The 24,852-nt window shown below is 45.9% G+C and overlaps 1 protein-coding gene across 1 annotated transcript in view; it reads left to right on the forward strand.

Annotated features, from left to right (window-relative positions):
• LOC145537661 (histone-lysine N-methyltransferase PRDM9-like) overlaps positions 1-24,646 on the forward strand; it is a 31,518-nt gene extending 6,872 nt beyond the window's left edge. The window contains exons 2-6 of the mRNA XM_081568515.1: positions 3,648-3,773; positions 17,347-17,514; positions 20,986-21,053; positions 22,180-22,373; positions 24,033-24,646. Coding sequence (XP_081424641.1) covers positions 3,648-3,773; positions 17,347-17,514; positions 20,986-21,053; positions 22,180-22,373; positions 24,033-24,646 — 1,170 coding nt within the window. The remainder of the gene's footprint in view (positions 1-3,647; positions 3,774-17,346; positions 17,515-20,985; positions 21,054-22,179; positions 22,374-24,032) is intronic.
• Positions 24,647-24,852: the final 206 nt, after the last annotated feature.

Raw genomic sequence — 24,852 nt, forward strand, 5'->3', positions numbered from 1 at the left:
AGAATGTTACTTTGAACAGCCTGTAAAACTTACACAGAGTCTGTAATCCACTCAAGATGTCAAATAATAAAACAGTTACATGAAATTTAAAGCCTCTTGGAAAGTTGTGTTCTAAACATTTCATAGATTTCTTTTCATAATCATTTTTCACAGTGATAACACTTTAACTCCTCAGTTGCTGATGTTATTACCAACATAAACTTGTCCTCATGAGTGTGGGAGATAAAGTTGATCCATTGTGATTGTTCTCTGGTCAAATGACTCCCGCAATTTCTAATTATGTTCTACATTCACAATAATTTTTTTTTATCCATCCAAGTCTACTTCTCAGATCTTCATGTATACCCAATAATAGATACCTGGTGAGTTCAGATTATATTAAACGCTCTTTCCATAGCTTTTCCCATGTCAACTGAATCAGAACAAGGTGAAGCAGGAAGAAGAGTTGAAATTTTCAATGATTCCTAAGGCCTCTAAAAAAACATTAGACAGAAATCCTAGCCTTTACTGGTCTATACGAAAGAATTACAATGTGCCTTTTTCGTGAAATTGCAACAATTGACTAGCTAGAGTTGCAATAAGTTGGAATTATGCTTGAAATGATTTGAGATGAAACAGTTTGGATGTGGGCATGTGAGGATATATATAGCATGATACATACTTAAGGAGGTATCAACAGGTATGAATCCATAAATTGATGAGGTATACTTTGTAAACAAAGATGACACATTGAACTTGTTTTCACTATCTGACCCTTCCAGAATTTGCCATCATCTACTGACTCCCCTGTGGACTTGGTTTATTGCCACCAGATTAAAACTAGTTACAGGAAGCTTTGTTCTCTTTGTTTGAAATTGTTTATGTTTCTCTCTCCTAGGATGCTCTTATAAATGCCACTATCTGTATCACTTATTTTGTCTATAAGGTTGTCTCTTGCATTTTCCACTGTGTAACCATCTTCCATGTATACAGATATTTATATGTCTATGTATATAAATATCTATATGTATCTATAATAATTTATATCTGTATGTACATAGAGATTTATGTCTATGTATATAGATATTTATGTCTCTGTATATCAAGGTATTTATATATCTATATATCTATGCATATAGACATTTATATATCTATGTGCCTAGACATTTATAATTATGTACACTTATGTACACACAACTAGATGTTTTACCAGTGTAACAGGGCCTGGCGAAAAGGGAACACTCCTACAAAAAGAGTCAGACATGACTTGGCGACTGAACAACAAAATAGAAAATGCACTCGGTTCACCTGCCACCAACAACACATAGTATATCAGTGTTACTACAATATAAAATAAAGGTTCATTTAAAAAAAGAATGCCCAGGGGGACTTCCTTGCAGTTTACTGGTTAAGATTCTGTTCACCAATGCAGAGGGCAAAGGTTCGATTCTTCGGCGGGGAACTAAAGATCCCACAAGCCGCATGGCATGGCCAATAAATAACATTATTAAAATAAATAAATAAGAATGTTCAGGAAGAACACACAGGCTTTTGGGTGTTTCTTCAGGTACGTTCCGTATTAAATTACAGTCCTGAGTTAAAACTCGAAAGCTTTCATTTCCAAGGAATCACAACAGGGCATGAAAGAATCCTGCCGCCTTGTGGCCATTCCCTGCAATAGCAACCTTAAGAGTTTTGCTTATGAGTACCTCTTTGTTCTTCAGTCCCCAGGTCGTGACCCACACTTTCCTCTCTAGGACGTGACGCCGCCTCTCACTGCTCCCTGACGTCTTTCCTCTCTAGGACGTCACGCCGCCTCTCACTGGTCGGTGACGTCTTTCCTCTCTAGGACCTGACGCCGCCTCTCACTGATCCCTGAGGTCGTCCTCTCTAGGACCTCAAGCCACCTCTCACTGATCCGTGACGCCTTTCCTCTCTAGGACCTGACGCCGTCTCTCAATGATCCATGACGTCTTTTTTCTGACGCCTTTCCTCTCTAGGACGTGACGCCGCCTCTCACCGCTCCGTGACGTCTTTTCTGTCTAGGACCGGACGCCGCCTCTCACTGATCCCTGACGTCGTCCTCTCTAGGACCTCAAGCCACCTCTCACTGGTCCTTATGCCTTTCCTCTCTAGGACCTGACGCCGTCTCTCAATGATCCATGACGTCTTTCTGCGACGTGTTTCCTCTCTAGGACGTGACGTCTTTCGTCTCTAGGACCGTACGCCACCTCTCACTGATCCCTGAGGTCGTCCTCTCTAGGACCTGATTGGGGGGGGGGGGGGGTTCTCTCACTGATCCCTGAGGTCGTCCTCTCTAGGACGTCACGCCACTTCTCACTTGTCCGTGACGTGTTTCCTCTCTAGGACCTGACGCCGCCTCTCACTGGTCTCTGAGGTGTCCTCTCTAGGACTTGATTGGGGGGGGGGGGGTTCGCTCACTGATCCCTGACGTCATTCCTCTCTAGGAAGTCACGCCACTTCTCACTGGTCCGTGACGTCTTTCCTCTCTAGGAGCTGACGCCACCTCGCACAGCTCCCTGACGTTTTTCCTCTCTAGGTGCTCACGCCACTTCACACTGGTCCATGACGGCTTTCCTCTCTAGGACCTGACGCCTCCTCTCACTGGTCTCTGAGGTCGTCCTCTCTAGGACCTGATTGGGGGGCGGGGTTCTCTCACTGATCCCTGAGGTCATCCTCTCTAGGACATGACACCACCTCTCACTGATCCCTGACGTCTTTCCTCTCTAGGACGTCACGCCACTTCTCACTGGTCCGTGACGTCTTTCCTCTCTAGGACCTGACGCCGTCTCTCAATGATCCATGACGTCTTTCTGTGACGTGTTTCCTCTCTAGGACGTGACGTCCTTCCTCTCTAGAACCGGACGTCGCCTCTCACTGATCTCTGAGGTCATCCTCTCTAGGACGTGACACCGCCTCTCACGCCTCCGTGATGTCTTTCCTCTCTAGGACCAGACGCCGCCTCTCACTGATCCCTGCGGTCGTCCTCTCTAGGAAGTGACACCGGCACTCACTGATCCCTGACGTCTTTCCTCTCTAGGACCTGACGCCGTCTCTCAATGATCCATCACGTCTTTCTGTGACGTGTTTCCTCTCTAGGACGTGACACCGCCTCTCACAGCACCCTGACGTCTTTCCTCTCTAGGACCGGACGCCGCCTCTCACTTATCCCTGACGTCTTTCCTCTCTAGGACCCCACGCCACCTCTCACTGGTCCGTGACGCCTTTCCTCTCTAGGACGGGACGCCGCCTCTCACTGATCCCTGAGGTCTTTCCTCTCTAGCATCTGACGCCGCCTCTCACTGCTCCGTGACGTCTTTCCTCTCTAGGACGTGACGCCACTTTTCACGGCTCCGTGACGTCTTTCCTCTCTAGGACCAGACGCCGCCTCTCACTGATCCCTGAGGTCATCCTCTCTAGGACCAGACGCCGCCTCTCACTGATCTCTGAGATCGTCCTCTCTAGGACCGGACGCCGCCTCTCACTGCTCCGTGATGTCTTTCCTCTCTAGGACCGGACGCCGCCTCTCACTGATCCCTGCGGTCTTTCTCTCTAGGACGTGACGCTGCCTCTCACTGATCCCTGACGTCTTTCCTCTCTAGTACTGACACGGCCTCTCACTGCTCCCTGACGTCTTTCCTCTCTAGGACCTGACGCTGCCTGTGACCGGCCCTGACTTGTTTCCTTTTTCTATGCCCTTTGACAGCCCCCTTAAGGTCCTCTCCGCAGACCCCGTGCACCGCCGCTCGTCCACTTACGACTCCCCACTCCAGGTCCGCTTGACTGCTCCCCTCAGGGTCCTCTCAGCGTACCACCCCGACCCCGCGCCCAGGTTCTCTCCGTGGGTCCCCCCAGGTCCTCTCATCGGCCAGAATCGGCCCGCCGCTGGTCCCCTCTCGTCGCCTGCCAATGGTCCTCTCATTGGCCCACTTCTGGTTCTCACTATTTCACGTCTCTGGACCTCACTACGACCTGACTCTGGTCCTCGCTATGCCCTTACTCTGGACCTGACTACACTTTCAACCCTGTCTCTGGTCCTCACTTGGGCCTGACTCTAAAAGAACTGTTAAAATATGCCATACAATACCTACATAAACAGAGTGAAGTTATTTCAAACACAGATACAGATCACTTCAAAGCAAAGGAACTCAGAAGCACCTTCCAGATGAGATTTCCTGTAATGAACAAACACCAAAATGAGAGCCAAGATTATCCTAAGTCTACATAACCACAGAGTGCATGCCAGCGAGTTAGCACACAGTCTGAGTTCTTGAAACACCCCGAGTGCTACTTTGCTAGTTTCCCAGATTAATTCCTTGGAGTAGGACATTTGGAACAGTCCAGACAGGATGGAGAGAGGATTGTCCTCAAGGCAGAGTTGGTCTTGGCAGCGGCTAAGGCAGTCCCTCTTCACTGTCTGCTCCTGCCCTGGAGTTCCAATTGCGAGATGGGGTATGACTCAGTCTCAGCCTCTCCAGTCAAGAATGCCAGGTGATCTGCCCTCTAATGGAATTCTCCAACCTTCCACTCTTGAAAGAGGCTGGCATGGAGAAAATCTTGGAGCATCTGATCAAGTCAGAGGACCCACAGGGGCCATCCCCAAGTCAGCCCCACACTGAGCACCAAATCTGATCCCAAAACGCCACCTCTGTACACCTGTGCTAAACCGAATCTCAGAGATAGTTCCAGGTGAAGTAGAAAAGCATAGCTATACTGCTTTGCTAGCAAAGAGGGACACAGAAAACTCATGCCCTCAAACACTGCCCCAAGGCAGGAGGACTTGCTTAGGAGTTTTATAGCTATGGGCTTCCCTGGTAGCTCAGCTGGTAAATAATCTCTGTGTAACGCAGGAGACCCTGGTGCAATTCTTGGGTTGGGAAGACTCCCTGGAGAAGGGATAGGCTACCCACTTTATTATTCTTGGGCTTCCCTGGTGGCTCAGCTGGTGCAGAATCCACCTGCAATGCGGGAGACCTGGATTTGATCTCTGGGTTGGGAAGATGCCCTGAAGAAGGGAATGGCTACCCACTCCACTATTCTGGTCTGGAGAATTCCATGGATTGTATAGTCCGTGGGATCACAAAGAGTCAGACTGAGTGACTTTCACTTTATAGCAATGGTTAAAGGGCAGAGTTGTTGTAAGGATTAGGGTGTGTACAGGGCCTGAACTCCATTCACCTGACCTCAGGTGGTCTCTTGGTGAGCTTCTCTGGAATGAAGAATGCTACAATTTTCCATTTTGCTGGAGAGGATGTTTCAGCTCAGTTCAGTCGCTTAGTCGTGTCCGAGTCTTTGCGACCCCATGAATTGCAGCACGCCAGGCCTCTCTGTCCTGAGAGGATGTTTAGTTGGGTAAAAAGTTTAGAGATATTTTTGCGTGTATCCCTTTTGACAGAAACAGGACCCTGACCCAAGACAGAATACTCTTTCTTGAGTGCTCTTTCGTTCTCTCTGCATCCCCTCCCTTCCCTGATTAGCACCTCTTCCAATCTGCCCTTTGGAGCTCAGGGTAGGTCATGGAGCCGGGAGTCTATTCCCAACAAAGAAACAGGGGACATGGGAAAGGCTTCTGGGCCCAGGAGCCCCACAGGGTCCTGCTCGATTTCACTCCCAGGCCCTGGCCCTACACTAACTATGGCCCTGAGCTGTCCATGGTGGCCTGAGCTTTCCCAAACTGTCCTCTGAACTCTCTCCCTAACTAAGGCCCTGATGCTGGTTGTAACGAACACCCTGACAATATCCCTGGGACAAATGGTCTAAAGTGTCTTTTACTAAGGTCTTCAGTTTTCTCTGAGGCCCTGACACGCTCCCTAATTAAGCCCTTAACTCTGTATTTAAGTGACGGCCTGATGCTCTCTCTCTCTCAGGCACTGAAGTTGCACCCCTGATGCTCTCCCTCACTTCAAGGCACTAAGGATTGAAGGAGTCTCTACCTGAGGGGCTGGTACTGTCTGTAACCAATTTTCTGACTCTTTCCCTAACTAACATCCTCATTTTGCCTCTAAATAACACCCTGAGACTCATCCTAATGCCCTGATGGTGTCCCTAATAGCCCTCAATATCCCTACTTTTGCCATGATCCTGTCCGTAACTAAGGCCCTGAATATGTACTGAAGTAGGTCTCTGATGCTGTCCCTAACTAACACCCTGACACTGGTCACAACTATGAACCTGACGCTAGCCCTATTAAGGTCCTGAGATGCTGCTAAATTTAACAGCCTGAACTTCCTTAAGGCCCTCAAGTTATCTCTAACTGAAGCCTTGAAACTGTCTTTAACTAAGCCCCAGACACTGCGCCTAGCTAAGGCCTGAACTATGCTTTATGAAGGCCCTAAGCCTGTCCCTAACTCTGACACTGCCCCTAATTGAGGCCATGATACTGCCCCTTATAGCCTAAGCTGTCACAAAATAACACCCTGATCCTATTACTAAGGCCCTGACTATGTCCCTAAGAAAGTCACTGAAGTGCATCCAACTAACAGCCTGAACTATCTCTTACTCAGGCCATGAAGTTATCTCTGAGGTCCTAACAAGGTCCCTAATTAAGGCCCTGTTGCTGGCCCTAACTAATGTCCTGCTGCTGAATCTGAGCCCCTGATGCTCTTCCTGTTATCCTTTGCCCTGCCAACAGAGTTTTGCCAAGAGAACACACTGGTCATAGCAAACACCCTCTTCCAACAACACAAGAGAAGACTCTATGGTCAATACTGAAATCAGATTGATTATATCCTTAGCAGCCAAAGATGGAGAAGTTCTATACAGTCAGCAAAAACAAGAATGGGAGCTCAGATCATAAACTGAGTTGTAAGACTGTGGCTCAGATCATAAACTCCTTATTGCCAAATTCAGATTTAAATTTAAGAAAGTAGGGAAAACCACCAGACATTCAGGTCAGCAGTGACCACAGGACTAGGAAATGCCAAACAATGTTCAAGTTCAGTTCAGTTGCTCAGTCGTGTCTGACTCTTTGCTGTAGTTTGAGCATTCTTTGGCATTGCCTTTCTTTGGGATTGGAATGAAAACTGACCTTTTCCAGTCCTGTGGCCACTGCTGAGTTTTCCAAATTTGCTGACATATTGAGTGCAGCACTTTCACAGCATCATCTTTTAGGATTTGAAATAGCTCAACTGGAATTCTAGCACAATTGCACTCATCTCACATGCTAGCAAAGTAATGCTCAAAAATCTCTAAGCCAGGCTTCAACAGTACATGAATCATGAATGTCCAGATGTTCAAGCGGAATTTGGAAAAGGTAGAGGAAGCAGAGATCAAATTGCCAACATCTGTTGGATCATCAAAAAAGTGAGAGAGTTCCAGAAAAATATCTACTTTTGTTTTATTGACCACACCAAAGCCTTTGACTGTGCGGATCACAACAAACTGTGGAAAATTCTTCAAGAGATGGGCATACCAGACCACCTGACCTGCCTCCTGAGAAAGCTGTATGCAGGTCAAGAATCAACAGTTAGAACTGGACATGGAACAACAGAATGGTTCCAAATTGGGAAAGGAGTATATCAAGGCTGTATATCATCACCTGGCTTATTTAACTTCTATGCAGAGTACATCATGCGAAATGCCAGGCTGGATGAAGCACAAGCTGGAATCAAGATTGCCAGGAGAAGTAACAATAACCTCAGATACACAACACCAGCCATATGGCAGAGAGCGAAGAAGAACTAAAGAGCCTCTTGATGAATGTGAAAGAGGACAGTGAAAACGTTGGCCTAAAACTCAACATTCAGAAAAATAAGATCATGGCATCTGGTCCCATCACTTCATGGCAAATAGATGGGGAAACAATGGAAACAGTGAGAGACTTTATTTTCTTGGGCTCCAAAATCACTGCAGATGGTGACTGCAGCCATGAAATTCAAAGACGCTTGCTCCTTAGAAAAAAAGTTATGACTAACCTAGATAGCATATTAAAAAGCAGAGACATTATTTTGCTGACCAAGGTCCATCTAGTCAAAGCTATGGTTTTTCCAGTAGTCATGTACGGATGTGAGAGTTGGACTATAAAGAAAACTGAGCGCTGAAAAATTGATGCTTTTGAACTGCGGTGTTGGAGAAGACTCTTGAGAGTCCCTTGGACTGCAAGGAGATCCAATCAGTCCATCCTAAAAGAAATCAGTCCTGAATAATCATTGGAAGGACAGATGCTGAAGCTGAAGCTCCAATACTTTGGCCACCTGTTGCAAAGAACTGACTCATTTGAAAAGACCCTGATGCTGGGAAAGATTGAAGGCAGGAGGAGAAGGGGATGACATAGGATGAGATGGTTGAATGGCGTCACTGACTCGATGGACATGAGTTTGAGCCAGCTCTGGGAGTTGGTGATGGACAGGGAAGCCTGGCCTGCTGCAGTCCATGGGGTCACAAAGTGTTGGACACGACTGAGCGACTGAACTGAACTGAAGCTCTTCCTAACTAAGGTCTTGATGAGGACTCTACCTAAGGCCCAGACATTGTCATTAATAACCTAATTCTTTCCCTATATAACACCTTAATTGTGGCCCTAACTCATGACTTGACAATGGTCCTATTTCTCTGATCCTGTTCCTTCATAAGGTTAAGAACCTCCTCCTCACAAAGGCCCTGACACTGTCAATAATAATGACCTGATTTTTTTCCCTAAGTAACACCCTGATTTTGTCACTAACTAATGCCCTGACACTGGTTCTAACTACAGCCCTGACGCTGGTCCTATTGAAAGTCCTGAGATATCCCTAAGGAACAACCTTACCTGAACCCTTGACACTGTCCCTAGCTTAGGCCTTGATGCTGTCCCTTATCGTCTATGCTGTCACTAAATATCCCTCTGAATCTGCCCATAACCAAGGCCCTGAATATGTCCCTAATAAAGTCTCTGAAGTGTCCCTAATGAACAGCCTTAACTGACTCTTGCTAAGGCCATCAAGTTATCTCTGAGGTGCTGACACTGCCTCTAAGGCCCTGATGTTGGCTCTAACGAATGGTCTGATGCTGACCCTTACTAAGTCTTTGCCCAGGAGTTGTTCAAGGCTGCTGGGAAGCACTCTGTTTTCCTCATCTCTCGCCAGCTGCCTGCCATTGGCCAATCTAAGATTCTGTGGTGTGGTGGTCCTACATAGGATGTGCCTGAGGAGGCTTACCTACCGGAGGATGGTCATGGCCATTCCACCCTCCAAGGGACAGTGGCTCAGGGTGGGAATCTCTCAGCCAGTGTCTGACCTCAGGTTCTGTGTCCCTATTTGTTGTAAAACCCTTGGAGTTACTTCAGTAACATTTTTAAATGGATCTCCCCCTTGGTATATTTATAAGTTAAATTTTTACTGAATTAAAGTTCAGGAACAACATTATTAGAATGAGCAGGAAGACAAAGGACGCCTCCAATGGTCTATTACTTGGAGGATTTTACAATTCTCATGAGAAAACACTCACTCTCCTCACCCTCTAGGCATCAGCACGAGGTAGGAATCATCTGCATTATTTATCCCTCTGAATCTTTCAGAACCTTTCCTTCAGGAGAAACCTCTGGCCTCTTCAGGAACTGTGAGTGGTGATGTCAGGTAGATCTGAAACTGAAAAGCAAGAGGAAAAGAGAAGGTGAGGAGATGAGAATTCTTGATGAAGAAGCAGGGGCATCCATGTTCAATCTCGGCCTGTGAGTCTGAGTTAGGATCCAGTGAAAGTAAGGACCACCAGAACCTGGCCTTGTCACCTGGTGTGGGGACTGGAGACACCCAAACTGCCCTGGCCACTTTCAGAGAAATGAAGAAGGTGGGAGAACACCATGGGAGCCACACTGGACAAGGTCACTGCTATGAAGTAAGATGCACTTTTCAAGAAATTGAAGGATGATCCCTTGGTTCTCAAAGACTTGCAAAGATTCTGTGTTCTTCTGGAGACATGGTGAAGCCTCCAGTCTTTGAGGGCAGCGATGAGAAGGAACTGTGCTCAAAACCATCCAGCACTCACTCCTTGAGGGTGCTGAGGATGACCAGTGTCCAGCCCAAGGGTGTGGTGGGCCTGAAACCCCCTTTTCACCTGGGATGGGAGGGGCCCCACGGGCACCCCCTGAGCCAGCGGGGTCTCGGCTTGTAGGCTACAGACCTTTATCAGGTGCATGATCTGAAAACATCTTGTGCCATTTTGGATGGTGGATTTTTTCCTTACTCCTTTTGTGCACAACAACTTTTGTTTTGAAAAAGTCTAATTCATCTCTTTTGTCTTTTGTTGTTTGTGGTTTTGGTAGCAGATCTAAGAAATCATGGCCAAATCCAAAGTCATGAAGTTTTTTTCTCATGTTTTCTTCTATGGGGTGTACAATTTTGGTTCTTACATCTAGGCCTTTGATCCATTTTGAGTTGATTTTGTATAGTGAGGGAAGTAGGGGTCCAACTTTCTTATTTTGCATGTGGGATCTGGTTGTCCCAGCACATGTACTAATAGTTGGGGAAAAATATTTGCAAATGATGCCACCAGAAAGGTCTAATTTCCAAAATACACAAACAGCACATGCATCTCAAAAAAAAAAAATTTAAAAATTGGCAGGTCTAAATAGACATTTCTCCAAAGAAGACATACAGATGATCAACGGGCACATAAAAAGACACTTCACACGCTGATTATTAAAGCAATACTAATCAAAACCACAATGAGGTATCACCTCATAGTCATCCGAATGGCATCAATAAAATGTCTACAAATAACAAATGCTGGTGAGGGGGTGGAGAAAATGAAATCTCTTACACTTTTGGTGGGAATTGATGCAGCCACTGTGCAAAACAGTATGGAGGATCCTCAAAAAACTAAAAAGTTGCCATATGAGTTAGCAATCCCACTCCTGGGCATATATTCAGACAAAGCTATAATTCGAAAAGACACATTCACCACTATGTTCATAGCAGCGCTATTCACAACAGCAAAGATGTGAAAGCAACCTACCTGTCCAACAACTGATGAATAGATAAAGATGTGTGTGTGTGGCTGTGGTGTGTGTCTGTGTGTGTATATATACAGTCCATGGGGTCGCAAAGAGTCAGACGCGACTAAGCAACTTCACATATATATATAAGTATCTCCCATGCACACATGAGGTACACACATTATTTAACTTATTTGTGCAACCATGTGAAAGTAATTAACATCACAAAACTACATACTTAAAATGAATTAAATGGTTAATGCCACATTTTGTATTTTTAATGACAATGAGAAAAAAGTGTAGTGGTCATAATTGTTACAACATAAATGAATATTAAAAACATCCTTAGTGAGAAAAGCCATACCATAAAAGGCCACCCAGATCCCATATTCATCTTACCTGCTTTAAATCCATCAAGGCTGTCCAAATGAGGGGGAAACGCAGTAATGGCTCCGGGAAAAGAAAACGGGACCAGGGTGGAAAAAGGTATCTTCACACAGTTGGAGCAGCAGGTGACAGGGTAAGTGGGCCTGTGTATTAAACCATAACACAGAACTCATGCTTGCCTCCTGGGGGGGGGGGGGGGGGCTAGGTGTTGGTGCCTCAGGAGAGTGTCACTGTTTTGGGTAAAACACACTGAACATTTTGTGTGAATTTGCAAATATGAGTACTTTTTGCCATTATTAAAACCTTTCTGTACATTTTAAATTAGTGGAAAGCGAGTTACTTTTCAAAACAACCACGACAATACCATTCAAGAACTCAGGCAAGACAGGCATCAGACTTTGTTATAGAGGCCAAGACTTACCAGACCAAGTCCAACCAAAGTTGTGACACTTATTTCCCTTGTAGGAGTCCATATGGTATTAGTATTAAGAGGCATCATGGGAAAAGGGTGTTAGTAGCCACTAAGTCGTGAGTCCTGTGGATGATCTGGATTGCAGGGGAAACAGTGAGATTTTAGCTTCACAATCTTTTACATTATTTCAAAACATATGTTAAAGGATAAATTCACCACAAAAAAATGGAATACACACAAATCAATTTTGTTTCTATACATGAATAACAAACTATCAAAAAGAATACGAAAACAATCCCATTCACAATTCAAGAAAAAAAAAACTATCTAGGAATAAATTTAACCAAAGACATAAAAGACCTATAATCAGACAACTATAGGGCATTGATAAAGAAATTGAAAACAGAAAAGAAAAATATCCTATACTCATGCATCAGGAAAAACTGTTTTTAAAATATTTTCTACTGAGCCCAAGAGCCTAGAAGCCCATGCTCCACAGCAAGAGAGGCCACTTCCAAGGGAAGCCCACATGCTGTAACTAGGAGCAGCCCCACGACCACAACTAGAATCGGCCCAGGCATAACAAAGACCAGTGCAGCCAAAAATTCCCTAGAGAGGTGGGAATGGGTGGGACGTGGGAGGGAGATTCAAGAGCGAGAGGACATTATGTACACCTACGGTTAATTCACATTGATGTATGACAAAGCAAACCAACATTGTAAAACCACGATCAATCAACTAAAAATAAATAACTGTTAAAAAAAACATATGGAATGAAATGAACATAAACACAAACTTTACAATACCGTAATTCAATTTTAAAAACTATAAAAATTTCAGAAAACAATAAAAGACTTACATGACCTTTGGTCTGGTGATGAGTTCTAACACACAACAAAAAAGCCAACTTGCCAAATTATTAATATAAATTACTTAAAACATTGAGTTTTATGATTTTATACATTTACTCTGTGAAGGACCTTACTCGAGAGAACCAAAAGACAAACTGTTAAACGAACCACTGACCACCCGCCCTTGCCAGGCCCCAGAGAAGAGAGAACACCTGCAGGAGTCGTCTTACAACAGGAGGTCCTGGTAAGGAGCCAGGAACTAACCAGCTACCACCAACCAGGACTCTGGAGAGGTCAAAAGGAGATGGGGGACTCCAGTCCAAGGTCCTACCAACCTCCCAGGATCTCCCTCGCTGGAATCCGTCTCAGCTGAGGGATGCGTGTGCCCCCAGGAAGGACCCCAATTCAGAATGGCGGGCAAGAGACAAACGAGAAACTAACCCAATGACCATAAAACCTGAGACTGTGAGCCGCGTGGCAGAGCAGTTGTCTCCGTTTCCCTCGCTCTCCCGCCCTCCGCCCCGGCAGCCCTTCCCAATCAAGCCTCTCGCTTGGACAGCGCTCCGGCCTCGGACAACTCACTTCCAAGTGTCAGACAAGAACCCACTCTCAAGCCCCGGAAGGGATCCCCTTTCCTTCATCAAAACCAATACCCAGGAGAAAATATCTTCAAAATGCTGTCTTGTGGAGAAGGAAATGGCACCCCCTCCAGTATTCCGGCCTCAGAAATCCCGGGGACAGAGGAGCTTGGTGGCTACAGTCCAACAGCGGGGCATTTCTGAGGGGAGGAAACAGCTCCAGGAAAGCTGAGGCGCTCGCCAAAGGCCCCAGAGCTTTTGATAGCACAGCCAGAACTGTGGCTGAGGACTCCCAGCTGCCAGGCCTCTTGATCCTGGCCTCTCTCACCAGATACATGTGTGGAAAACTAGAATCTAAAATATGCCCTGGTGGCTCCGTGGTAAAGAATCCGCCTGCCAGTGCTGGCAATGCAGGTGTGATTCCTGGTGTGGGACGATCCCCCACGCTACAGAGCAACTAAGCCCGTGTGCCACAACTGCTGAGCCTGTGCTCCAGATCCTGGAAGCCACAGCGCAGAGCTCACATCCTGCAACTACTGAAGCCCGTGAGCCTGTGCCCCACAACAAGAGGAGCCACTGCAGTGAGAAGCCCGCACACCACTAGTCATGGCCCATGCTCTCCAAAACTAGAGAAAAGCCCACACACAAAGACCCAACTCAGCCAAAAATAAATAACATCATTTTCCTAAAAAATGCATCTCTGACAAAGAATCTGTCCTCAAATTGTCCAAGAACGCTAGAGCAAACAAGCCCATTCATAGTTGATAAAGACTGAAATAGACACCTGGCCACGGAGGGTATACTGATAGTAAACGATCAGACAAAAACACACTCAAGACACTGGGGGGATGCATGCACAGCCCCCTTTGGAAGACAGTCTGACAGTTTTTTCAGTAACCCCATGGGACAAGCACTGAATTCTATACATGACAAGTGATGGAAGCCAGGTATCTTACCAGTGGAATGGGACGTTACAGATACACAAAAGGAAAGGTTACAACATCCATGTCATGGTGGATCAGGTTGGAGACATCATCACAAATTACCTTTAACTGAATATGTTCAAAGGTAAGCTGGAATACATGTATATATTTCCATGTATTGTCAGCTGAGCATATTTAGCTCCTACATGTATGTTTCAAATATCATTCTCTAAGAAAAGGGAACAGGAAATGTCCCTGGTGGCCCGGCGGTAAAACAATCTGCCTACCAATACAGGGAACACGGGTTCAATCCCTGGTCCTAGAAGATTTCACCTGCCCATGGGCAACTAAGCCCCTGTACAACTATTGAAGCTCGCATGCTCCAGAGCCCAAGTTCTGCAACCAGAGAAAACACTGCAATGAGAAGCCATGGGACGGCAACTAGAGGGTAGCCTCTGCTCACTACAACTAGACATCTAGCAACACAGACCCAGCATAGTCAAAAATAATTTAATGTTAAAAAAAAAAAGGACAGAAGTTCTTTGAAGAAATGACTGAGACTAGGGGTGAGACAGTAAATATATAAGCCAGGGTAATCTTAAATTATGAGAAAGTAAAGAAAGTAAAGACAACTATCAAGCTGTCCAAACTGATGAAAATGAATGATTACACAGTTTTATCTGTATACACTAGCAAATAACAATCTGAAAAGGAATTTAAAAATACAATTCCCTTTTAATAATGTCAGCATTAATAAAATACTTTGACACGGATGTAATGAGGATGACAAAACTGGCACACTATAAATTATACACGATTGCTGGAAAATATCCTAAATACATGTACAGATATTCCATAGCGATGGAAAGACTTAAGATGGCAATACCATGGAATGCATCTTCAATCTGAAATGAAGATTCAATATGAATTACAAAAGGCTGAAATGTTGTTGCTAAACCACGAAAGGTGCCAGGATTCTTGGCCTCCAGAGGAGAATTCAATCCAGGGCCAGTGACGAAGCTTGATCGCTCAGAGCTTTTGTGTCATAGTTTTATTAAAGTATAAAAGAGAGAAAGCTGCTGACACAGACATCAGAAGGGGGCAGAAAGAGTACCCCCTGCTAGTCTTTAGCCAGATGTTATACAGCCACTAGCAGTCTGCTAACTGAAGAAAGGCAACGTCTCAGAGAATGGCACCAGGCCCCTCACCCACAACATGCATTGAGATAACATTGGCAGCAGGTGAGTCATCCCGGGCCATAAAATGATTGACATGAATCTTGAAGAAAGGCAGATTTCCAAGCAAATATATAGTTTCGTTAGCGTAGACTAGGAGAACAAGGTAAGAGTAAAACATACTGGTTTGTCAGGTCGGTTCTGAGCCTTTAGGAGAACCAACTTGAAGACAGAGTCTAGAGTAAATACATAGCACATTAACATAGCTTAAGACAAACATTTCCATAAGAAAAATGCATTGTTTAGCTCAAGGTTTGAGAAAAGTTAAGTTCAGGGGGAGCCAGGAGTGGTCCTGGCAACAAAGATTTTTAAGAGAAACCTTCTTTTAAATTTGTATCAAGAAGGGGAAAAAATGTAACACTAGTTTGTTTCCTCCTGCCTCTTAAGAGCGATATAAAAAAACATTTGACACTTGCAGCCAATTCCCTCTGTCTGGAGACCCCTGGCCTTCCTGCCTGTTAACCCTCTCGAGGCCTTTAGGAAGCAATACACAAGCTGACCCTAACATACACGTGGAGTGACAAGGGACTCCAAGGAGCCAAAACAATCACATGAGTCTGCAGTTCAAAGGGCTTCCGGTGTGCTGTGCTAAGTCGCTCCAGTCACGTCTGACTGTCAGAGCCCGCCAGGCTCCTCTGTCCAGGAGAATTTTCCAGGCAAAGATACTGGAGTGGGTTGCTGTGCCCTCCTCCAGGGGATCTTCCCAACCCAGGGATCGAATTCCTCCATTGGCAGGTAGGTTCTTTACCACTAGCAGCACCTGGGGCAAAAGTGCCTAAATGGAGATCAGGGAAACCCAGTTAGGAGAAGGGACTCAGAGAAAAGGAAGTGAGGGAAGGAGACTCCTAGTCACATTCAGAGAAACCCAGCAGGTAGTTCTGCAGGTGGAAGAGGAGGAGGAAGCAGGCTGGAGCTGTGCAGAAGACGGGATCTAATGCCTGATGATCTGAGGTGGAACTGATGAAATAATAATAGAAATAAGTGTTCGCTCACTCAGCCGTGTCCAACCCTTTGTGACCCTATGGACTGTAGCCCACAAGACTCCCCAGTCCATTGAATTCTTCAGGCAAGAACACTGGAGTGGGCTGTCGTTTCCTTCTCCAGGAGATTTTCCCGACCCAGGGATTGAACCTGGGTCTCCGCATTGCAGGCAGACTGTTTGCCACCTGAGCCTCCAGGGAACAGAAATAGAAACAGAGCGCACGGTAAACGGACGGCACTTGAAACATCCCAAGCCCTCCCTCACCCCGTCTGTCAAAAAATTGCCTTCCAGAAAAACTCCCGAGGTCAAGGAAGGAACTTCAAGTGCCTTAAACCCCTTAAACATTAATATAGATGATGTCCAGTGTTTATCTGAATAGACTTGCTTTCAATTTGTGGTTTCCTATGCGTACGTCTTTCTTTATGGATTTGCGTAAAACTTGTATCGGAACACTGAAAAATCTGCAAAAAACTTGGAGCTTTTATGTTTTTTTTTAATTAAAGCACCGCATAATTTAAAAATTTTACACGTTCTAATTATTCAGTTCCAAAGCACCACACTTATTGCACCGGGTCCCCATGGAAAGGCCCCCTCTCAGCAGGACAGCCACAGATGCCACCATGAAAGGGCGGCAAGGTGCCCTCCTCCCTTCTTTTCCGCCTGGGTGGCCGCCAGGTTTTTAACTCCATGCACCCTACTAAGTTTCTAGGGTGCAATTCGTGGACCCCTCCCTTTCCCATCCCAGCAGGTGGTCAAGGGCCCGCTGGGCTGCAAACCGCCGGAAGCAGGGCTGGGCCAGCCGGCCAGAGGAAGGGTTGTGGAGTCCCAGCAGGTGAAATCACCAGGCAGGATAAATCCCTTGGGCTTCCTGGGGACCTCGCTGCAGGCACTAGGCTGCTTGGGAAAACCGCGCGGGTCTGAGCTTTAGGCAACGGGGTAAAGTGGTAAAGGCCTTGACCTCAATGGCGAAGCCTTTCTGCCACCGCCAGGTTAGGGGGCTCCGAGTTTGTGCCAACAGACAGGGCGGAATACGTGGTTCCCTGCTCCGCCCTGTGCCACCGAGCCCCAGTTCCCTTACCTGTGGTCCGCACCCCTCCGCTCCGCTCACTGGATGCCGATCGACGGGGACCCAGGAGCCCACGAAATGGGCGCTCCCAGCCGCAATGCAGACCCCCGAGACCCAGGACCCACTGCCTACGAGCTCGGAGGAGGGGCGTTCCGCCCCCGACGCGGCCAGGTGTGCTCCGCCCACACGCCCGCTTCCGGGAGAGGCCCGCGGGCCTCGCTACTGCCGCCAGGTGACATCCATCCGCGAGCAAATCCACCCCACTGAGACGGCCCGAGCTTTCTATCTGCTGATCTGTCTATAATCCAGGGATAAAACTATGACTCCAGAAAGGAAAGATGACCTGACCTATGATATTCTATAGAACCAGAGAAAATTGGTTAAAATAAAAAAAATTTTTTCATGGAAAATGTAAAGCTGGTTCTTTTGCATATGCAATTAAGAACAATTAGTTTGTTAAAAGGCCTGCCTAGGGCAAAGCTTGAAGTTAACCCTTTCCTTGGACAACACTGCCTACTTTGCCTGAGATCTCAGTTTTGGGTAAATGAAAACTTCAAGCCCCCCACCCCCAAAAAAGGACGTCAAAGAGATATTTTAAATCTCAGGCGGAAAACTAGAAGATCTCTGTCTGTCTGTCTGTGTGGATTTATGTATGTCTCAGTGTGAGTCTTCTGTTTTTTGATAATATTGCTGAAGTTGTGAGTTCTTATTTAAATAATCTAAAGAAAAGGAAGCCCTTTCAAATCAAACAGTTCTAAATACAAGAGAAAATTGACCTAAATGAATTTTAGATTCATGTGAACTGGGAAATAGTCAATATTAAATATCTAGTATTTATTTTTTTCACTACTCTGATATAGACATGTCTAAGAGTCATTAACATTAAGCATAAAATTTTTATACTGCCTAGGGTTATTATAAGTTAAACATTGCTATATTGTTATATGTCACAAGCTTGTCAACAAAGAAAGTACCTCTAAAAACAAACAAAAAAAACTAAAAAATGTAAATGCGATATGAGCTTTTAGATAAACAATTAAAAATAATTATATTTTAAAATATCTGTCTATAATAGTCTCGATTGAAGGCAGAGGAGAAGGGGATGACAGAGGATAAGATGGTTGGATGGCATCACTGACTCGATGGACATGAGTTTAAGCAAGCCCCGGGAGTTGGTGATGGACAGGGAAGCCTGGCATCCTGCAGTCCATGGGGTCGCAAAGAGTCAGACACGACTGAGCAACTGAACTGAACTGAACTTACCATAGTTTCTCCAGATTTTGGTTACCTGATTTCTATCGTGCTAAACTAAGTGGTGACAGTGTATTGAATAGCTAGGTCATTTCCACATAAATTAAGGTTCTGAAACATTCACTACTTACTAGGACCTTCCTCTTACACAGAAACTAAAGAGGTTTTTGACTCTCCATGAATAGTGTCTGGTGCCATCCTGAGATGTTCACTGTAAGAAAGCAATTTTTTTTTAGATCGTATCACTGATACGTATGTTCACCAATCTATAGAATGTCAATATAAAAGTCAGTTCTTGGTTGCTTAAGGAAAATGTATGTCTTGCTATTAAAGAAGGTATGAGGAATGAAATCGCATTTTATGAAGGAAAAAGAAGTAGTTCTGACTTACAGTTTCTGGCAGTTTCAGGATGGGAGAAGCAAAGAAATGGGTACAGAAAGGGATAAGGAGGTTTTATGGAAAGTGGACCCCCAGAAAAGAGCTTTGTGTGTAGTACAAGTTTTCTTGAGATGTTGAACTGCCTTTGCTAATGGATTTTAAGTTTCTTTACCTCTTAAGTGATCTGTTCTAGGTTTACCTTTGAAATCTTTTGTTAACTTTGGCTAAGTGGGTAAGTATTGTTTCACAGTGACGTATGTGATCCTATCTGACTGCTATAAACCCTTTTGATATTTATGAACAAACCTTCCTAAATAATTGACTTCTAGCTAACTTTGGGATGCTTCAGAGGGCCCCTGAGACCTCCCAAAGAGAGATATTAAACAACCTGAGTTCATTTGGCATGTTAAACTACACGGGAAGTGTTGTCAGAAGGAGTGATAAATCTTCTCAAGTTATATTATATGGTTGATGATACTAATATAGATATCCTAGAAGTTATGTGACGTTCATGAAAATCTGATATGTTCTGGTAAAATGCTGTCAGTTATAATTCTAGTTATCATATTAAAGTGTTTCAAGTCACAGCAATGACCATATTACTTTGTCAATTTCAACTTAATCAGGTTTTAAGCATGCCTTCTATGGTTTCACACGGATGCCTTTGCAAAAATACTGCTACTTCAAGATATATGGAAAAGACTTTTCTAAGCTTACCCGTAAACAAAATTTTTTGTTTGTTATCTGGTAAGCTGGTACCAGACTGGGATTTAGTCTAGTCTCTAGGTTAAGAGAACACAGTTTTCTTAGAATGCAGCTTTTGATCACAGATTATGAATTTCTTTACCTTTCAGTGATTTATATTTGTTTTTATAATCTTTTTTTTTTACTTCGGTAAAGTAAATAAGCATGATTTAAGATTGTGGTACATGTAGGATGGACCAAGCTTTCCCCACTCCTGCAAATTCCCTTAAGCCCTCAGATTCTTCTGGTGGGACCAAGGTCTCACTTCCCAGAGGGACAATCCAAGCTTTTTATCAGCTGATTTGCTCCTGACATCAGAGTCAATTTGAGCACTATTTGGTCTATAATTTAGGCATGAAACTGTGATGACATAATGGAAAGATGACTTTTTGATGCAGGATGGCCATGATATTCCTTGGACTTCAGAGAAAATTGGTTAAAATGAAACATTTTTTTTCTTGGAAAATGCAAAGCTGGTTCTTCTAGCGTATGCAGTTGAAAACATCTAGGTTGTTACGTCAGTTTTCATTCCAGTCCCAAAGAAAGGCAATGACAAAGAATGTTCAAACTGCCACACAATTGCACTCATCTCACACACTAGTAAGGTAATGTTCAAAATTCTCCAAGCCAGGCTTCAACAACACGTGAACTGTGAACTTCCAGATGTTCAAGCTGGATTTAGAAAAGGCAGAGGAACCAGAGATCAAATTGCCAACATCCGCTGGATCAAGGAAAAAGCAAGAGAGTTCTAGAAATATATCTATTTCTGCTTTATTGACTATGCCAAAGCCTTTGACTGTGTGGATCACAATAAACTGGGGAAAATTCTGAAAGAGATGGGAATACCACACCACCTGACATGCCTCTTGAGAAATCTGTATGCAGGTCAGGAAGAAACAGTTAGAATTGGACATGAAACAACAGACTGGTTCCAAATAGGAAAAAGAATATGTCAAGGCTATATATTGTCACGCTGCTTATTTGACTTTTATGCAGAGTACATCCTGAGAAACACTGGGCTGGATGAAGCACAAGCTGGAATCAAGATTGCCGGGAGAAATATCAATAACCTCAGATATGCAGATGACACCACGCTTATGGTGGAAAGGAAGAAGAACTAAAGAGCCTCTTGATGAAAGCAGTTGAATCCATGCAGGCTGAAGAGCATCAATGACAGCAGAGAGAAATAGTTCTTCTATTTCTTCCTACCAAAAAAATAATAATAATAAAAGAGAGAAGAAAACTTGTAACTCTTTTTCTGACACTCAGATCACCAAAGGGAGAAACTGCTATGAGTATGTGGATGGAAAGGACACGTCTTTGGCCAACTGGATGAGGTGAGTGCAGTGAGTCTGCAGTTCGTAGATGTCGCTCTTCCCTCAAGCCCACACCCCTTTCCCTCTCAACCTGTCTCCCTCCATAGCTTTCACATCTTCTTTCCTCTTTTCCATCGATATCATGCTCTTTCATTTCAAAAGACATTAGAAAGAAATAAATAAAAATATAGCATATGTGCCGTCAAAATACAAGTCTATATGCTGAACAAAACTGGGGGACTTGAAAACAACTTGAGGAGTCTAGATTCACCAGGGACACTTTAACTCACTTAACTGACACTTACCAAGCACTTTATGTTTCAGTTTAGACAGCGAACTTCATTACTGAAGCAGATCACACAACCCATGGCCTTTTGGAGAACATACTGCAGACAGACATTAGCCAGACATTTTAGGAATAGTACCTTTAATTTTTCTATTTTTGAGTAACTGCACAGCGCCAGGACAACCTAACACAGGAGACCTTGAGTCCAGGTGGGCAACAACCTCCCCAGGCTCGGTTCCAGTGAGAAGGGAGCCCTGAGGCCTGGGAAGGAATGGGGGGCAGGATGGCCGTGAGCATGGCCATTCTCTGCGGGCCTCTCCTCTCACCAGGGCAGGCAGAAAGTGACTAAACTATTACTGTTCTGGGTCTCAAGCTATGTCAGAGCACGCTCCAAGTTTCCATGGGACGGGGTGGGCAAGTGAGTAGGACCCTGGATACACGTGGGGAGATTGAAGAAAAGCCTCGGGAGAGAAGGCAGGCTGGGGTGAGCGCTGAGGGGTGTGTGCTAGCCGAGGAGCACCAAGTCCTGTGGAATGAAAGAGAACTTAATTTAGAGTTTAGGGGAGCTGGAGGTCACCAGCCTCATGGACAGTCCAGGTGGAGATGAGTCTGGAACTGGGCTCTGGAAAACGGCTAATTAGATAAGGAGAGAAAAGCATTCGAGCCAGGAAGAGGACCGCAAACGGGATCTGGAAATTGGAATTCACACGGCCTGGTCGAAGGTGTGAACAGAAGGTCCCCATGAGGGGCGGTGGGAGCCACAGCGGCCTCAGAGCCTGAAGGCAAGGAGCTGGGCATGGCCCGACCCTGGAGGGCACTCATCACCTGGGGTTTCTTTCCCTCTCCCGGCCTCGACCCCAGGTATGTGAACGGTGCCCGGGACGATGAGGAGCAGAACCTGGTGGCCTTCCAGTATCACGGGCAGATCTTCTACCGAACCTGCCAGGTGGTCAGGCTGGGCTGTGAGCTGCTGGTCTGGTACGGGGACGAGTATGGCCAGCACCTCGGCATCAAGCGGGACAGCGGGGGGAAGAGCGAGCTCGCGGCCGGGAGAGGTCAGCGCCACCCCTCTTCCAGCGCCCCAGCCCATCCTGGGGAGCCTCCCTGGTCCAATTCCGAAGCAGAGTACAATCCAGTTCAAAGTCAGTCAAGTCGTCATTAAAATGCCTCAGAATTTGATTCATTTCATATGACTGTTAGGAAAGATTTTTACATTAAAAATGTTAGTTCTAATTTTCAAAATCTTATGCAAAAACTACGTCACATCACCTTCTGCTGAAAGGCTCAGAAGCAAACAGCAAGTTTCCCAGCACCGACCCGCCCTCTCACCTCTCTGTGTTTCTTCCTCATTTCCTCCCATTTCTAAGTGACACGTGTACAGTGATTTGCATTCAGTCACTGTTTCAGCTTGTTGTCATGTGAGCTCATACTCTGTGCCAGACAGGGCTCCACGCACCGAAACAGACAGAACCACTGCCCTGGCGCAGCACGGGCTTCATGCCAGAGAGCGGCTGGTGCTCTGAGGAAAACAGTGCAGGAAAAGTGCCTCGGATCAGCCTGAGCAGAGGGTGGGCTGTGGCGCAGGATGGTGGGGCAGGGTCTCTGCAGAGATAACACCCCTGGGAAAGGATTCAGGCAGGGGAGCAGCCAGTGCCGCAGCCCCAGGGCCGGGACGAGAGGCCATGCCGGTGGTCTGGTCGCAGGAGGAAGCACAGTGGGACAGGAAGGAGCTGGAAGGGACACTGAAGCTTCGGGGGCCCGTGTCCACGTGCAGGCCCCAGGGCTCTTCCTGGGTGACACAGAACAACCGTGCGGCTTTCAGCTGCAAGCGGCATGTTCTCTGTTCTGTGACGATGCTTTGGTTCCTTTTTGGGAAGAGACAGCAGCGGGGAGTCCCCTCAGAGGTCAGTTCACTCCCAGACACGAGGGGAGAGTGGGCTGGCTGAAGATGCACGGGAGTGAGGGTGTGAGGAGTCTGGCTGGAGATGAATTTTTAAACAGGACTTCCTAGTGCATGTTAAATGGACTAAGACTGAATGAAATAAATGAGGTATGAATACTGGTGAGGCTTGAGAAAGGACATGCCTTTATTTTCTGATTTATGGAAAACTCAGGAGCAATTCAAGAGCCGGAGACCTGTAGTCAGTGGGACCTGGGCCACTCGGTCTCATCCAGTCTGAAACCCACTTCCTGCAGAGATTGGCACAAAGGCTGCTCTTTGAACGAGGAGCCCCAAAGTCAGCTTTACTCACACCTGCTCTTACTACCCCCTGTGCTGCCTCCCATATGCAGAGAGCTCCAGACCAGGCGCCCCTAACTTAATAGACCCTTTCCCCTCACAGGGAGCCGCTCAGGAAGATTCCACCTAAGTCATCAGGAGTCTTATCTCTCAGTAGGGTAAAATACCTGTGGCCACGATGACATGACTTTTCAGATACACGCAGGGAAAGGTCCCTGCAGATCCACCTCTATCAGGAGAGACGATGCCTCTGATGCTGCGGGAAGGTCCCTAGTCTGGGTGATATGTAGAAAGGCCCTTGACACAAGATTCCTGGATTTCTGTAGATGTAGAGAGTAAGAATGGAATGGAAAAATGGACTGTAAAGACACACTTGGTGGGACACAAATCGTGTGCTCTCAACACTAAGATGATTAGTGGCCAGGCCTTACCATGGCAAACCAGCTACCTGACCAAAAGCTTCCTCTTTCAGCAGCACCGAAGCCCAAGATCCACCCATGTGCCTCCTGCTCTCTGGCCTTCTCCAGTCAGAAGTTCCTCAGCCAACACATCCAATGTAGTCACCCCTCTCAGACCCTCCTGAGACCATCTGCAAGAGACCACCTCCAAGCAGAGGATCCCTGCCCAGGCAATCAAAATCAGCAGCAGCGATATTCCGATGCACACAGCCCGAGTGTCAAACCTGAGGGTCGCAAGGCCAAGGAAAGGCCCCAACCTTTGCTGAAAAGCATAAGGCTGAAGAGGATTTCTAGGGCCTCTTCCTACTCACCCAGAGGACAAGTAGGGGGTTCTGGGGTGCATGAGAGAATGACAGAAGAGCCCAGCACAAGCCAGGAACTGAATCCAGAGGACACAGGCAAATTATTCATGGGGACAGGCGTCTCAGGGATTATGAGAGTCAAGTACGGAGAGTGTGGGCAAGTCTCCAAGGATAGGTCAAATCTCATCTCACACCAGAGGACATACACAGGGGAGAAGCCCTTTGTTTGCAGGGAGTGTGGGCAAAGCTTCAGTCGGAAGTCCTGCCTCATCAGGCACCAGAGGACACACACAGGGGAGAAGCCCTATGTGTGCAGGGAGTGTGAGTGAGTCATGACCAACAAACCACATCTTAGGATTACTGCAGCTACCCCATGCCTCAGCTCTAAGGGGGCCTCAGAGGAGGTCTATGACACGTTACTGTCCCCAAGAGTATGAGGAGAGACTTCCCAGGTGGTCTAGTGGCCAAGACTCCAATGCAGAGACCCATGTTCAATACCTGATTGGGGAACTAGCTTCCACATGCTGCAACTAAG

Source organism: Giraffa tippelskirchi, chromosome Y, assembly GCF_054371585.1.
Source record: "Giraffa tippelskirchi isolate mGirTip1 chromosome Y, T2T-mGirTip1v1.2.pri, whole genome shotgun sequence".
Taxonomy (NCBI): Eukaryota; Metazoa; Chordata; class Mammalia; order Artiodactyla; family Giraffidae; genus Giraffa; species Giraffa tippelskirchi.